Raw genomic sequence first — 17556 nt, 5'->3', positions numbered from 1 at the left:
GTACATAGGGGCAGTATTATAGTAGTTATATTCTTGTACATAGAGAGCAGTATTATAATAGTTATATTCTTGTACATAGGGGCAGTATTATAATAGTTATATTCTTGTACATAGGGGGCAGTATTATAGTAGTTATATTCTTGTACATAGGAGCAGTATTATAGTAGTTATATTCTTGTACATAGGAGCAGTATTATAGTAGTTATATTCCTGTACATAGGGGCAGTATTATAGTAGTTATATTCTTGTACATAGGAGCAGTATTATAGTAGTTATATTCTTGTACATAGGAGCAGTATTATAATAATTATATTCTTGTACATAGGGGGCAGTATTATAGTAGTTATATTCCTGTACATAGGGGCAGTATTATAGTAGTTATATTCTTGTACATAGGAGCAGTATTATAGTAGTTATATTCTTGTACATAGGAGCAGTATTATAGTAGTTATATTCCTGTACATAGGGGCAGTATTATAGTAGTTATATTCTTGTACATAGGAGCAGTATTATAGTAGTTATATTCTTGTACATAGGGGCATTATTATAGTAGTTATATTCTTGTACATAGGGGCATTATTATAGCAGTTATATTCTTGTACATAGGGGCAGTATTATAGTAGTTATACTCTTGTACATAGGAGCAGTATTATAGTAGTTATATTCTTGTACATAGAGGCAGTATTATAGTAGTTATATTCTTGTATATTGGGGCAGTATTATAGTAGTTATATTCTTGTACATAGGGGCAGTGTTATAGTAGTTATATTCTTGTACATAGGAGCAGTATTATAGTAGTTATATTCTTGTACATAGGGGCAGTATTATAGTAGTTATATTCTTGTACATAGGAGCAGTATTATAGTAGTTATATTCTTGTACATAGGGGCAGTATTATAGTAGTTATATTCTTGTACATAGGAGCAGTATTATAGTAGTTATATTCTTGTACATAGGAGCAGTATTATAGTAGTTATATTCTTGTACATAGGGGTAGTATTATAGTAGTTATATTCCTGTACATATGAGCAGTATTATAGTAGTTATATTCTTGTACATAGGGGCAGTATTATAGTAGTTATATTCTTGTACATAGGGGCAGTATTATAGTAGTTATATTCCTGTACATAGGAGCAGTATTATAGTAGTTATATTCTTGTACATAGGAGCAGTATTATAGTAGTTATATTCTTGTACATAGGGGCATTATTATAGTAGTTATATTCTTGTACATAGGGGCAGTATTATAGTAGTTATACTCTTGTACATAGGAGCAGTATTATAGTAGTTATATTCTTGTACATTGGGGCAGTATTATAGTAGTTATATTCTTGTACATAGGAGCAGTATTATAGTAGTTATATTCTTGTACATAGGGGCATTATTATAGTAGTTATATTCTTGTACATAGGGGCAGTATTATAGTAGTTATACTCTTGTACATAGGAGCAGTATTATAGTAGTTATATTCTTGTACATTGGGGCAGTATTATAGTAGTTATATTCTTGTACGTAGGAGCAGTATTATAGTAGTTATATTCCTGTACATAGTGGGCAGTATTATAGTAGTTAGTTTTGTACTGGTAGTTACGTTCCTGTACATTTTCTGTTATCTCTAGGGCAGTATTATGGCCCTGTGGAATGACGGGAGTGGATGTTTAGCTCAGTAGGACAGACAGCAAAGACGTCCTATTGATTGATGCACGGATCTGTGTAGTCGCTCTGCCCATTATGTGTATCATTGTATAATTGTGTTTGCAGCCATGTTGTTGCTTCTACCCTCGCAATAACATGTAAGTAACAGAAACCTTGTTCCAGGTCGGGCAGGTTCCCTACTTTTAATTAACTGCAATGCGCTTCTGGCATAGTTTGCTCCTGGGACTTATTTAATAATAAGAAAGTCATGTTTGGTTTCTTTCGAGCGGTGCACTGGGAGAGCGAGTATCACTTTACTACCAATTCAGACTGACAAGGCGGAGGGAACAATCCGAGTTTTCAGATCCTTCTCGTACTTCTGTAGAAAGGCCTATAGTCCTTTTTCAGGTCCTCATTTCCCCATGGAGGTGTAGATGTGGGAGAGAGATTAGAGAGCCATGCGATCCGATTGTCCAGGCCTTTATCCCTCGCACTGTGCGCTCCAGGCTCTGTGTCATGGCTGACGACCAGCAGGCAAGGTAGCACTGTTACATGACAGGCCTCTATTTGTAGGGAACTCAACCGGAATCGGATTCGCCTGATAGAGGGACTCACGTTCCAGGGACTGGACAGCTTGGAAACGTTAAAGTTACAGCGCAACAATATCAGCAGACTCACTGATGGGGCCTTTTGGGGACTTGCAAGGATGCAGATTCTGTAAGTATTTAAAAAAAAGAATCCTAATAGTGCTTTTGATAAAGTTTTCATTACTGCTGGGCATAGAGTGAAACGAAGGTCTGACCCTTGCTTCCAAATTCCCGTGAAGGTAAATGTTAAAATTCCGACTTCCTCCTTCCACCAGTAGAGGGAGCTGGCTGCGTATTGTGTATACATTGAGTTCAATAGTAAAACACAAGGCTCTGAAGCTCCCTCTAGTGGAGGCTGCACTCAGCTAGAAGTTGGGAACATTAGTGGGTGAAATAATTGCATGTAGGAAATGTGCAACATTTCATTTATTGTGAGGTTTTGTTTTTTTTAACAAATTGTTTTAAATACGTCGTCTCCATTTTTGCAAACTCCTTAGATGCCACAGTCTAGTTGACCAAGGCATCCAAGGGGGTTTAAATGGTTGCCCTGTATCGGCTGGGTGCATGTGTTCCCCAGAAGCCTTGTGTGTGCCGGTGCCTCTTCGTCCGGTCTACTCATATCCTAAACTTTACATAATGCTCCTCCTGCCCGGGGTGATTAATGGATATGGCGGGGTGCTGCTTTGGATGCAGCGTTTTGCAGGTTGCGGGTCTGGATCCTTCCAGTTGAACTTCCACAGCTGAATAAATGTTAGGTAAACAGTGACAACCTTGTTTCTATCTGCAGCGAATATTTGTATGATGGATGTATATACGGCATGGAAAGGCCATGCTCTAACCGCCGGTTTCATCCTTTCTCCTTCCTCCCGCTCGCCTGTCTCTGCAGACATCTGGAACATAACAGCTTGACAGAAGTGAACAGCGGATCTCTTTACGGGCTCAGATCCCTGCAGCAACTGTACCTCAGCAACAACTCGATATCCAAAATCCGCTCCGGAGGCTGGAGCTTCTGCCAGAAACTGCAAGAGCTGTAAGTGACTCCGACACCTCCCGAGTACCCTCCTTATAGTAATGGGAGTCACAGCTGCTGTCCTGCGGTGTAGGATGGAGCAAAAATAGCAGCGGTAATGCAAAATGTAATATAGGGTTGTTAACATTTACCCGTACATTGTATCACCCTGCAGTCCAAGAGGGCTTACTGGAAGTTTAGGGTCTATACGAAGGGTAAGCAGTAGAGTTGAGCAGGCCTTGCAGGTACCCTGGACCACCAGTCACGTCAGTAGTCCATGGCTGCTGGACCAAAGCCCTACAAACTTCTCCTGTATGCAGGATCCCCAGTACTACTTCTCATTACTTGGGCCCGCAACATCATTATCTTTCAGTGCGATGCACATGTGACATCAGGCCTACTAATCAGATGAAAAATCGGAGATGCAGGTAGGAGGAGGTTCGCAGGACTCTGGTCCATCAGTCACGTCACTAGTCCATGGCTGCTGGACCAAAGCCTGCAAACCTTCTCCTGTCTGCAGGATTCCCAGTGCTGCTTCTGATTACTAGGGCCCGCAACATCATTATCTTGCAGTGTGATGCACGTGTGACATCAGGCCTACTAATCAGATGAAAAATCGGAGATGCAGGTAGGAGGAGGTTCGCAGGACTCAGGTCCATCAGTCACGTCACTAGTTCTGATTACTAGGGCCCGCAACATCATTATCTTGCAGTGCGATGCACGTGGGATGCCGGACATACTAATTGGATGAAGTATGGGGGGATGCTGGCAGGTAGGAGGAGGTTTGCAGGACTCTGGTCCAGCAGTCACATCACTAGCCCTATCTGCAGGATATCCAGGGTTGCTTCAGATTACTATGGCCCGCAACATCATTATCTTGCAGTGCGATACATGTGTGACCCCACACCTACTAATCAGATGAAGCATCGGGGATGCTGGCAGGTAGGAGGAGGTTCACACGAGTGTTTCACAGGATGGCCAGGATCCTGTGAACTTTTTTGCTCAACTTCAGTAAACAGGGCTATTCACACTGATTGACAGCAAGCTGAGACGTTGAAAAATGAGGAGGAATTAATGCACAAAAAGTTGGGTAAAAAGTTTGCATTAAATCATAATTAGAATTTAAATAAAACAAGAAAGCCCCTTTAAAAAAAAAAGAAAATAAATGTTTGTTGGACAATTACTGTAGTAGATCAGAAAGGGTCTTGGACCCTGGCAGCAAGTGTTTAGTTTTCCTGCAGCTCCCCCACAGGGTAAATGAAGTATTACACAGACACAGAAAAACGGGTCCTCCAGAGGGAGAGATGCTCTTTGTGGCCTCAGATGAGGATGATGAGCAGAGGACTCTGTTATTTACTCAGGGTAATAAAACCGTAAATTCTCGCCCTTCTCCATGAATATTCCGAGCAGCACCGCAGTAATGTATGGCTCTGGACACCAGGCCACCCGGTATGATGAAATGCCCCAACCAGCAGTAGCTCGTAGTGTTGGGTGCCGCGCTCCTTTTCCCCATTTTTTGTTTGAATTATGCGACCACAAGCCAAAAATATAATATATAGGTCATATAGATCTATTCCTGCTCCGCCGGTGACAGATGTTTTCTCTGCGTTTTATCAAAGTGAACTTTTTCTTGCTTTTAGAAAATCCAGGTCTTGGGTTACTTTCTCAGAAATGAGTTTATCTCTTGGCGAAAATTCTTAAATAGTAAGTGTAGACATTATTTTGGGTGCGCGCCAGTAAGAGAGTTAACTCTTTATAAAGTGTCGCGTAGCTCATTAGTCAGGGATGAACAGACCAGGGTTGTGCTGCCGGGATGAGACCTCAAATACACGAGCCTCTATATTCTTATATCGTAAAGGATTTTTCTGGAAAAGAGAGGGTTTTTTTTGTTTGTTTTTTAGTCCTAAACACTTTTTAGCAGTCTGGTATTACACATGGTCTTTTTCTCTACAGTTTGTTCATTGAGTGTAGTACAAGGCAAGGCCGACAGACAAGAGCAGCGCTGTTTCTGCATAAAAAGATTTTGTTTTTTCTAGTCCTATGGAAAAAAAAAAACTAAAGTACTTTTGTATACAGAGCATTTTATGTTTCACTTTTGACTTTGACATAAAATACAAAAATGGAAAAACATTTGAAGAATAATGCAAACTGCTAGGTCTGAAACTGGCCTTACGATGTGTTTTTTTTTTTTTTTTTAATTTGGGTTTTAATTAATATTTAAACTGCAACTAACCTAATAAATCATTTTTTATAGACTGTAGCCCCTGTAATGTGCTGTTGCTCGGTGGTGGTCAGAGTCCTGGGATCCACACCTATTGCTCACACCAAGTGAAAGCATGCTCAATCACACGATCGCCCGATCGGGAGGGGCGGTTTGTCGGTCGCCCTCCCGATCAGGAGGAGTGGTCGGTTAGTCATGTGCCCAGTCAGTCTATCGCTCGCCTGATTGGGAGGAGCAGTCGGTTAGTCACATGCCCAGTCAGTCTATCGCTCGCCTGATCGGGAGGAGCAGTCTGTTAGTTACATGCCCAGTTAGTCTATCGCTCGCCTGATCGGGAGGAGCAGTCGGTTAGTTACAAGCCCAGTCAGTCTATCGCTCGCCTGATCGGGAGGAGCAGTCTGTTAGTTACATGCCCAGTTAGTCTATCGCTCGCCTGATCGGGAGGACCAGTTGGTTAGTGACATACCCAGTCAGTCTATTGCTCGCCTGATCGGAAGCAGCAGTCGGTTAGTCGCGTGCCCAGTCAGTCTATCGCTCGCCCGATCGGGAGGAGTGGTCGGTCACCCGCCCGATCGATCAGGAGGAATGGTCAGTTAGTCACATGCCCAATCAGTCTATTGCCCGCCCGATCGGGAGGAGCTGTCGGAGGCTGTATAGGCTCAGCAGAAAGTTTGTGGGTCCATATTTCATTCTGTGTGCCCTCGAACATAAAAGGAGCACTTCTCCCTGTAATCGTTGGGGGTGTCAGGACCCGGATTCCCCCACCACCTCCGAGAGACTACAACATATAAAATATATTTGAAAGTTTAGTTCCTCTGGTCTGACTGTCTCTCCTCCCCCACTAATGTCTTCCTATCTCCTCCACAGAGTCCTGTCTCATAATAACCTCACCCGGTTAGACGAGGGAAGCCTTGCCGACCTGGGCTCGCTGACTGTCCTGCGTCTCAGCCATAATTCTATAAATCTGATTGCTGACGAGGCATTTAAAGGGCTCCAGAGGCTGCGAATATTGTAAGTATTTAAATTAAAGGGCAGTTCCTTCATCATCATTGTTGCAGCTGTGGTTGTAAATGGCAGAGGCAGATACTGCGTCTTCTATGCCTGAAGTCTTCGGATAGCCTCCAACCTGTTGGTCTCCAGCTCCAGCTGTTGAGGCACTACAAGTCCCAGTTATAAGGCGGAGCCTGAAAGCCGTTGATGATTATCTTTACATACACACATCACTTGTTTGTTTGGAGTACGTGTTGGGACCGGGAAAGTCAGGGAGACCTTTCTTTGGTTATGAGTTAGCCTTTTCACAGGATCAGACTACAAACAGGAATTTCTGTAGTCTGTTACCATGGAGATACATAGATCTGCATACTCAAAGGTTCTTATTTTTAATCACTTGCAAACTTATTTAATTAAAAAAAAAATACAACAGGTTCTAATGCCTTGTTGTATCAGGCAAATGGCACTGAGCTGCAATACCCGACTGCGCCTGCTGACAAGTGTGGCGCTGTTTCTAATCTCATACAACCCTATTACTAACTAAAATAAGCAACAAACTTCAACCCAACATTTTATAACAAAAAATCCACTGTCATCCTGCAGTCGGCTGAGAAAATGAGCAAAGTTATCAGATTTCTTAAGAATTCGTTTCCAATCACTGCATCCAGTCGAGTCAATATTCCGTTTTCTAATAATGAGCCATTAAGAAATTTTTGAAAAAACAACATTGTACCGTTTCGCGCCTTTCTTCTGCCCCCATATCCCCAGAGATACCTAAAGGATCAGTATCGGGCACACGGGCCGGGCCGCAGAGTGCCAGCTGTGGGTGCTGCACGTTATTTGGGATTCGCTAGCTTTCCAAAAAGAGTTGGAGGATCTGGATGTATTGAGGTTTTCGTGTCCTGAGATCCTTTCAGCTTGGGGGAAGAATAGCGGGAGAGAGATGGCGGGCGAGCTCTAATTTAATAAGCGGGGGTGCACACAGGCCCCTACACCTGGTGAAAGGGAGCCGAGCATGTTTTAATTACAGCCCATTGTCTGCGTGCCTTTACTTGGTGTGAAAACTGCTGAATTACTGGCCTATTCAGATAGAGGTCACCCTGGAAGACCTCACAGTCCCGCGATTAACAGGGACCCTCGCATTTAGGTGCATCCAGCCAGAAAGAACGGGAAATTGGCATGGGAGAGAAGAGGGCTGAATAGAGTGAGCGATGGGCCAAAGCCCCTCATTGTCCGCGCTACAATACACCGACAAGTGTCCAATGGAAGAGCGCGCCCGAGCGAAGAAGTGAGAATGCATCATGGACTCATTGTACCGTTATGGATTTAGTGTAGAAATAATGATGCCAGCGCCGAATTCCAGCGCTCGGACACTCGCTGCGGATCTACATTATTATTGCTACTATGCAGTCTAGTACGTCTGAAGTCCTGGGAAAAGGTTCAACTTGATGGACTTAAGTCTTTTATCAACCTTTCTAACTATATGTACCGTAATTATATAACAATGAAATGAGGAAAGTTTCTAGGAATAAAAAAATATACATATATTTTTTTTCACGCTCTGTCCCTCGCTCTGTCCCTCGCTCTGTCCCTCGCTCTGTCCCTCGCTCTGTCCCTCGCTCTGTCCCTCGCTCTGTCCCTCGCTCTGTCCCTCGCTCTGTCCCTCGCTCTGTCCCTCAGTATATCTTCCTTTTTTGAAGAAGAAAACTTTGCACATGAGGCACTTTTATTACCAAAGTCATTACTGCTTCTGCATCATTTTGACACTAGTTTCTTCAGCCATCGTTTTTGGGGCTCGCTCAGTAATTTGGGTAGTTTTCATTATCCAGATGTTTTCGACTAATCCATCATTAGCGTTGTTTCGAATTATCTCAATTTTTTTTTGTGTGCAGGGTAATAATGCACCACCTTTATTATTATGCATAGTGCGCTATATAATATCATATGGTCAATGTGGCCAAATCTGGTGTGGCCCTGGAAGGGTTAATTCCACCACTGAATTTTAATGGTCGTTTTTTTTGTACGTACATTCCAAACCTGTCCGGAATCTGATTGTACCTTGTCTTTTGTATTCTCTGCAGGGAGCTGGACCATAATGAGATCTCGGGCACAATAGAGGATACCAATGGGGCCTTTCGAGGCCTGGACAGCCTGACCAAGCTGTGAGTACTTCACCTCCTAAGATCTTTCACTGGTCCACCCCCCACTCAGTAGGATTTCTCCCTCCTCCCGGTGTGTGTCCTTTATTCCGGAGGCCCCCCTCCGCACAAATGAGGACGTCCGTTCACATATATATCTTCTACAAAGATGTCCTCAATAGCCCCGGCTCTAGAATAACCTGCATTGTATCAGGCTATTAGTGGCTCCAGGTAGCTGTGAAAGAAGTTTTGGGAAAGTTTGGCAAAAGTTTTTGGGTGGTCTGTAACTGTAAAAGAAAATCTTTGCTCATGGTGGGAAAGTATCAAGATGTAAAGAAGAAAAATCAAGTGTGATTTATCAAAAATTAAAATGAGATTATTATTACAGTATTACAGCAGCTGCAACGGAATAGAAACAATTACAACTAATTAGCCAAAAAAATAGAAAAATTTTTTGTCCGAGATGAAAAAAAAAAAAAGCAAAAAACAAACATTAGAAACGTTAAAAATAAATAAAGAATATTCACCAGTTTAGTCCTCCATTATACTTGGGCTTTGCTGCCATAATCTACGTGATTGGCTAAAGGGGTCACGTGAATGTGCGACCTGTGATCGCTGCAGCAAAGGCCAGCAGGGAATACATCGGTGATTGTTTATTTTTATTTATTGTTTTACATTTCTTTCCTGCTGTTAGACACTTTTTTTTTCCTTTTTAGTCCTGGACAAAGTTTGCATCATGTTAAGTTCCCAATTTATTTATTTTTATTCTGATTAATGTCTTGGTATATTATTTTAGTGGTCAGATGCGATTACATTTTGTGCGCCTGCAGTGCCCAATAGGGGAAGACATTACAGCTATATTGTATACTGTAATAAAAGTCTACATTAGGCTCCCCCTACTGGTGGCAGATTTTAACCCAAAGTGAATTTATCGGCATGTTATGTATAGAAATAGTGCTGAGGCTATGTAGGCGCTTGTCTCCCGATAAAAAGGACACCTTTTTTGTAGAGATCCGATGTACCAGTCCTGAGAAATCTACAGTAGAAGCAGTATGCAAATCAGGTTGGGGGTGTGTCCATTACCTTGTACCGCCCCCAGTGCACCTTCAGCCTGATTTGCATTACGGCTTTAACTCCAGATTTCTCGGGACTGGTAAATCGGATCTCTACAAAAAAGGTGTCGTTTTTATCGGGAGAAGAGCGACTACATGGCTATATCGCTACAACAATATGTATAAACATCCCTTTAATTCTATGGATTGCCAAAGTCAGCAATTAAAAGGTGGAGGTTCACTTGTAGGCACTGGATAGGATCTGGCAGCACAGTCATTAATGGCTTGTTAGAGCCACGGCCTAACAAGAGGGCTGAATGGCGGCATTCTCACAGGAGAGAATACGTGTGATTCAGCTCTGTCATCGCTGGGAAATTGCATGGCTGATAATAGAGGATCGCTTTACAGCGTGCAAAAGAAAGCGAGAGGCCCTAATCTCCACCGTGGATATTGATAGCCGCGCCGTGCAGCGGACATGAGATCTGTTTCACCCCCGACTAATTCTGCTTTCTCTTCTTATCCCTTTCTCCCCCTTTTTGTTTGTCTGACCCCTGATGTTTGAAAACTGCAGATCTCTGTTTGGAAACAAGATCAAGTCGGTGGCCAGAAACGCTTTCTCAGGCTTGGGGGCCCTGGAGCACCTGTGAGTGTCCCGTCATGCATTGCAATTTTTTTTTTTTTTTTTTTATACAGTGGGTTGCCAAAAGTAGCTGCTTGAGAGGTCTGCAAGCAATTTAATAGCGTCTTTGTAAGCCGAGAAGCTCGTCCATCTGAGCGGACCAGCTGCTTCCTTCTCATTACAAGTCAGATTCAACTTTGGCCTCTCGTCGTGCCAAGAAAGGAGCGAGGGAACATATGGCAAATTTGGGCGCATTTATTATTTTGTGATTAAGCTGAGAATAGACAACACTCGCTCGTTTTACGGGCGCACAAATCCTCGGTCACTTACAAGGAGGACACCACCTTACGGTTCCTTTAAGAAAGTGACTTGTGTGGAGCAAACTTGGCCAGAGAAGAGCAGATCTTTCCTCTCTCCTTCCCCGAGGACCATAAATGCTTCTCGCACTGAATCAGCACTGGTTTCCTTTTATAAATGAAGTGCAGCCTGGACAGTATATCCCGGGGATGACGAGGCTCGCTCGTATTTATTAATATTCTGATTTGTGGAAATCATTCTTACCGCCGCCAGCTGCGCGCTGCAGTCACCTGAAAGCAATTGTCGTATTCTCCATTAGAATTTGTAATGTTTTGCAAAGATTGGCCGACTGCTTTCCAAACTGATATATATATATTTTGTTGGTTTTTTTTCTGGACAGAAACCTTGGCGGTAATGCCATGCGGTCAGTGCAGGAGGAGGCGTTTGGAGAAATGAAGATGTTGAAAGAGCTGTAAGTAAAGTTTTGGTGCACAGAGTATTTAAGTACATTTCAGGGGCGCAACTGCATTTTTGTACAATACAGTGTTAGGCGTGATCTGTCACACACTGCGCAGAGGAAAGCAGCACCGCTTCATTCAGCAGACGCCGTAATAAATTTGCGCTTTTTTGGGCCCCGTATCTTTTTTTTTTTTATTATTATTATTATTTTTGACATTGCATCACTTGCTTTTTTTTGTCCTTGCATGCTTTTAGGGAGGTCCCGCCGTCCCTTGTTTTTTTTCATCCCAACCTCTCGTTTTTTTTCTTTTGGCTGCCTTGCTCTTTTTTTTCCTGATGTGCTGCCCCTTGATTTTTTTATTTTTTCTTTCGCCCTGTCCCTTGCTTTTTTTTTTTTTTTCCTGGTGCCCTGTCCCTCGCTTTTTTCCTCTGGTGCCCGGTCCCTTGCTTGCTTTTTTTCCCTCTGGTGCCCTATCCTCTTGCTTTTTTTTCTTGGGGCCCTGTGCCTTTTTTTTTCCTCTGGTGCCCTATCCTTTTGCTTTTTTTCCTGGGGCCCTGTGCCTTTTTTTCCTCTGGTGCCCTGTCCCTTGCTTTCTTTTCTTTGGTTCCCTGTCCCTTGCTTTTTTATTTCCTGGTGCCCTGTCCCTTGCTTTCTTTTCTTTGGTTCCCTGTCCCTTGCTTTTTTATTTCCTGGTGCCCCGTCCCTTGCTTTTTTATTTCCTGGTGCCCCGTCCCTTGCTTTTTTTTTCCTTGGGCCCTGTCTCTTGCTCTTTTTTTTTTTTGTTTCACCCCCCCCCCCCCCGCCCCCCCACGTCCTTTTGCTTTTTTTTCCCCATTTTGGACACCCTAACATTGTGCCAGTTTTATAGAAACAGCCACTCAAGTGTCTCATCTTGGGAGTTTTATTGCTGACTGTCCCATTGTTTGCATCTCCTCCCGAGGACAGGCCCATTAATACTTTAGGCTGTATTTTTCCATTTTCAAAGTTTTGAAAACCAAGCCTCCTTAAATAAGTATAATTCTTTCCCTTTAAGACTTTGACACTTTCCTATGTATAAATCTTGTCATCACCCCATTCACCCCAGTCCGTATTGTGCAGCGCACGGTCAATAAGTGAAATCCTGCGGAGTCTGAAGTGCCTTTTTTTTATTTTTCCTTAAGGTACATCAATAGCGAGAGCTTCCTATGCGACTGTCATCTGAAGTGGCTTCCTCCGTGGTTGATGAGTAGAAAGCTGCAGTCCAATGTGAAGGCTCTTTGTGCCCATCCAGAGTCCGTACAGAACAAGAGCGTCTTCAGTGTCCCGCTGCGGAGCTTTGTGTGCGGTGGGTGTCACGTCTTCTCTTCTTTGTTTTTATTTTATGCAAGTAAATTGATCGAATGTTATGCAAATTTTTCAATACCAGAAATACTTATCTGACCTCCACATACGTAGAATGAGCCCATCTTGCATATAAGATAACATCGCGCTGCTGGTAGAAACGATTGTGATCTCCCAGCTAACATGGAGGAAGGAAATACTGCGTCTCAGACGTGATCGTAGCCGCTTATCTTACAAAGGAACAAGATTGGCACCAAAGATCAAAAAAAGCAATTATTATTTATTTTTTTGCGCGAGCAAAGCTGTCCACAGAAGGAAGGTCGGTCACAACTGAATTTTATTATAATCCGGAGCTGCATTCATAATTCTGCTAATTTTTAATAACAATCAGAAATCTACATTCCTATAAGTTCACATGTAGCTGATTTTTATTTTTATTTTCCAAAAATTGTTTTGTAAGTGTTTTATATTTATCTATATGGGGTTTTCAGAAAGTCATACAACTAATCTGCCGCATAACATTGTCCTGCCCAGAACGTAAAACTCCAGCATCGGCGCCGCACACATCGAGCAAGCGAGGGACGCTGTTAAGTTTTAGTCCTGATGTCAATGGACCCGATCAATAAAGTTGTTTTCCGGCTTAAAACTTGCTTGAAATATCTCATTTTTTCCATTTTTATGTCATTACTTATTAAAAAGTTGGCAAGTTTACCAAGAAGGGGAATTGGCAGTTAAAAAAAAAAAAAAAGGAAATTACAGCAGAAACGTGCTCCAATCACTGACCAGAGAACATTTTTCGCAGTGACGCCCAGCAAATGAAAGATGGGTCAATTTCACATGAATTTGGCACATTTTACCCCCCATTTAGTAAAATGGAACAGTTGCAGAAAAAAAAAATCTAAAAAAACTCTGCTACATCTAAATTCACCGGCAGAATTCCAAATACAGCTCTGGGTTGTAATTAAAATTTGATCCTGTCTGACTGTGGACAGTTTGGACCGACCATAAGCCTTAGGAAAAATGCTGTGTCTAACGGGTTCTGGCAACGAAAATCAGTTTTTGGTGCTAGTCTTATCGTTTCCTCCCAAGATAAAGGGCAACAGTTATGTCTGAGACGCATTATTTCCTTCCTCAAAGTTCAGAAGGAAATCAGCGGTGATAAGAATCGTTTGTACCAGCGGTGACCCAAGATTGATGGCGGAGCACTGATGAACCGTTACTTGTGAAATGAGAAGGTGACACGTTGCGATGAGGAGCAAGAAGATGGATCTGTGACCCAAGTGTCCCACCGTAAGCTGCGGCAATCGGCACGTCTGCGAGATAGTTGCCGACCGATTGCCAAGCCGCCGCTCCAGTAAACCCAATTTCCAGCACACACACAAACTGTCCCGAGGACACATGTGGGTGACATGTGCTGCAGCCGCTCACACCCAAATTCCAACGTTTCTCTCCTTTTGTGGTCCAGCTGGCTCCGAGCTCCGGCCAGCTGAAAACACAATGGTCCCCGTGGAATGACGGTAAAAAACAAAAGATTTAATTAAAACAAGGTAGAGGCCGATAGGGCCGAATTCCGGGTGTTAGAGCTGCAGCGAGGGAACGGCGGCTTGGAACGTTTTGCGTTGCTTATTTTGTTTACTGATTTGTACTTTCCGCCGGAGGAACTCGCTGAAGTGGAAATTCGTCATTTTAAGATTTCAAAGTGGCCACATGTTACACGAGCTCCGGCTTCCCGGTAGGAGGCCGCTTACTTCACGTGTTTACCATCACTTTGGTATTAAGATTGTATTCATCACGTTAATTAGGAAACTGTTTCCTATCAGCGGAAACCTTCAAAGGAACGTCGGCTTTTGTTATATGTGGGTAATGGAGAACAAATCTGGGCAGTAATTAAAAGGGTGTTCCTAGGATTGTGCGCAGGATAGGCGATTCATATAGAATCGCTAGGGAAGTCCACCAACTAGAAAGGGGTTTTCCTCCATCTACAACTGCATTGTGGGCCAGAAACGGTACTCAACCACCACTCGGTCAAGTATCGAGGATGGATTCAGCATCCCGGACCACCATTCTTGAGATTGGGGCGATCTGATGCATGTCCTTGTTGGGACAACCTCTTTAGAGTGGTATTCCAGACTAAACAAGGTAACCCCTATCCACTGGCTACGCAATAGATCTTTGATCGGCATAGCGCCTACTGTTGGGACCCCCCCTCCCCCATACTTGTGTCCACTGTTTTTTCCTGGGCGCCAAACCACAGCAAGTAGGAGTCAAATGGTGGCTCCACTCAGATCCTTGGTGAAGATAGCAGAGCTTTGGGTATCTTCACTGGAGCTGCAGGATGCATGTGCAACCTCAACTCCCATCCACTGAAGTGATCGGTGGGGTTCTCAATCTAACAGATATCTAGCTGGAGGACCCCTTTTATCTCGTTGGGTTTCTCAAAATGGCCTGAAATTGTATGTACAAAGTAGGTAACCTTTATAAATGTTGTTTTCTAGAGCGGTTTTTAGTTTCCTTGCTCTTGAATAGTAATGAAAGGGAAAAGGGTTGGTCTCCTCGCTTGAGTGGAAGAGCCGTCTAGACTAGAAGGTTTGCGTTGGACACACCATGCTGACGCACCTCAGGCAAAAAAAAAAAAAGTGAACATTTCCCAGTGCAAATCACCCTGAACCGCACAGATGGGACGTGTTCCCCTCTCGGCTTTAGATAATCCTTAAATGTAAAATAATATTTGGATGAGATGAGCACAATGAAAAATGGAGCCACCTACAACCATTGGCACTGCGGGGTAAACATGGGAATTATCCCTCCAGTGACTGTTTAGGTAAAACCAAGGGAATGTGACCCTTCAACCCTCTCAGTGATGGGATCTCAGCAGAACGATAAAGGAAAAAAGTCCTTTATGTAGCGATCACTGACAAATGGAGGGTGGAAATTCGCAGGACTTAACGGAGAGACGGTGATGAACGTCCAGGTCCTCGCCGAGATCTTCTCAAGTCTGGAACGAGAGGGACAGTTCTTCTTTTTCTAGTATTGACACTTTTGTGTTCTTCCATTTCTAATCTTTTAGACGACCTCCCGAAGCCGCACATCACGGTGCACCCAGAGAAGACCATGGCGGTGGTCGGAAAGGACATTCGCTTCTCCTGCTCTGCCGCCAGCAGCAGCAGTTCCACCATGACCTTCGTGTGGAAGAAAGATAATGAAATCTTGCACAACGCGGAGACGGAGAACTTCGCCAACATCAGGGAGAAGGATGGAGACGTGATGGTCTACACCACGATTCTGCATTTACGCAATGTGACTTTTGAACACGACGGACAATACCAGTGCATCATCACCAACCATTTTGGGTCCACCTACTCCAATAAAGCTGGACTTGTTGTGAACGGTGAGTAACCATGCAGCGCCGCCTATAAAAACAGTAGATGGGGGAGTATAGATCAGGCTAGGAAACATTAGTGCACAGCGTATGTTCAGCCTACTCTGGTTTCTTCCAGACTACTACTTGGTTGAATGTTGCAGATGTGATACCACCACAGAAGACCTGATTGACTATTTGAAAGAGCGCTATTTAATACTACATTTTACCTGTAGTAGACGCTGCAGGGAAAACAAGAGCCTCATGGAGGTTCCTCTTGCACTATCAGATGATCGCTTTTGTTTTGAGAATCTAGACCGGTAGAGATGAGCGAAAAAAGGCTGGTAGGACCCTGAAGTATGTGGTAGCCAGACCAAAGCCCTGCTCTTGTCCTACCTTACAGCATTCTCATCTCCTCTTTCGATTAGTTGGCATGTCAACACTGCAGCCGACTGATCAAAAGATGAGCCGACACGTAGATTTGCCTGGCGATACTGGTCTTTCTAACCATCTATAGTTGGCAGGGACGGTTTTATTTTAAGGAGGCACGATCACGTTTGGCACAGATTTTACCACCTTCTAGTTTCAATTTAACCCCTTTCCTTGTTGTGCTGTAACATTGTTTCACCAATATTTAGAATTTTTTTTTCTATTATTATTATTACAGTTCTGCCATCCTTCACCAAAACTCCGAGGGATAACACCATAAGAACCGGCACCACTGCCAGGTTAGAGTGCGCAGCCGACGGATACCCCACCCCGGAAATCGCCTGGCAGAAAGACGGGGGCACAGACTTCCCCGCCGCCCGGGAGCGTCGCATGCACGTCATGCCAGACGATGACGTCTTCTTCATTACGGACGTGAAGATTGAAGATATGGGGGTTTACAGCTGCACCGCGCAAAACCCCGCAGGGTCGGTTTCGGCAAATGCCACATTGACTATACTTGGTAAGTTGGAAAAAAAAATATATATATATTTTTTTTTTTAACTTGTATTTAGGACTTATCATTTTTATATATATTTTCAGAGATGCCGTTTTTGGCACATCCCCTGGAGGACCGCACGGTTTCAGCAGGGGCTACGTTAGCCTTACAGTGTAAAGCCAGTGGGAGTCCTCCTCCCCGGATCACATGGCTAAAAGGCGACGAGCCCCTTGTTATGACGGAGAGACACCATTTCACTCCCGGGAACCAGCTCCTCATCATACGCAACGTAGTCCAGGAAGATGCTGGCAAATATACCTGCGAGATGTCCAACACTCTTGGAACGGAAAGAGCCTACAGCCAAGTCAGCATCTTCCCCGCCTCCGGCTGCGTGCTGGAGTCCAGCAAGATGGAGGGCACCATGACGTTCGGTATCATCACCATCGCCGTGGTGTGTAGTATCGTTCTCACCTCGCTGGTTTGGGTGTGTATCATCTACCAAACCCGGAAGAAGAGTGAGGAGTACAGCGTCACAAACACAGGTAATGAACAACAACAAAAAAAAAGTGTTTGCCCCTTTAAGTCTTAAAGGGCCAGGCGCTCCAAGCTTAAATGGATAAACTAATTTTATAGAGTAACCCGGAACGCTTCTCATTGTATTACAGATGAAACCATTGTGCCCCCCGATGTGCCGAGTTATTTATCATCACAAGGTAAGTCGTACAAACCGAACATTTAGCCCAACTCTGGCAGGAAAAAAAACTTTTACAAGTTAGATAATATCCTGAGAAGTCAGACTCCCTCATCCCCCCATAACCCTGGCATTTATTCTGAATTCACTCTTAAAATAAGTCTACAGAACGCAGACGACTTTTCAGTTTTACTCAGAGATCAGGTTACAGCTGCCCATAAAAGTCTATGGAGAGGGAACTAGGAGCTTCTTCT

General features: G+C 43.7%; 1 protein-coding gene across 2 annotated transcripts in view; it reads left to right on the top strand.

Moving 5' to 3' along the window:
- The window catches only part of LRIG1 (leucine rich repeats and immunoglobulin like domains 1), a 74089-nt gene that overhangs the window by 52909 nt on the left and 3624 nt on the right, over positions 1-17556 (top strand). For both annotated transcript variants that reach the window (XR_013218335.1, XM_077276001.1), the window contains exons 6-16: positions 2209-2352; positions 3109-3252; positions 6320-6463; positions 8524-8604; positions 10204-10275; positions 10949-11020; positions 12169-12332; positions 15396-15716; positions 16354-16635; positions 16716-17153; positions 17277-17324. Coding sequence is in view for 1 of the 2 variants with exons in the window: in XM_077276001.1 (XP_077132116.1) it covers positions 2209-2352; positions 3109-3252; positions 6320-6463; positions 8524-8604; positions 10204-10275; positions 10949-11020; positions 12169-12332; positions 15396-15716; positions 16354-16635; positions 16716-17153; positions 17277-17324 (1910 nt within the window). In the remaining variant the exon portion in view is untranslated. The remainder of the gene's footprint in view (positions 1-2208; positions 2353-3108; positions 3253-6319; positions 6464-8523; positions 8605-10203; positions 10276-10948; positions 11021-12168; positions 12333-15395; positions 15717-16353; positions 16636-16715; positions 17154-17276; positions 17325-17556) is intronic.

Source organism: Ranitomeya variabilis, chromosome 8, assembly GCF_051348905.1.
Source record: "Ranitomeya variabilis isolate aRanVar5 chromosome 8, aRanVar5.hap1, whole genome shotgun sequence".
NCBI lineage: Eukaryota > Metazoa > Chordata > Amphibia > Anura > Dendrobatidae > Ranitomeya > Ranitomeya variabilis.
Note: the sequence above shows the minus strand (reverse complement) of the source record. Positions and strands in the feature narration are given on the sequence as shown.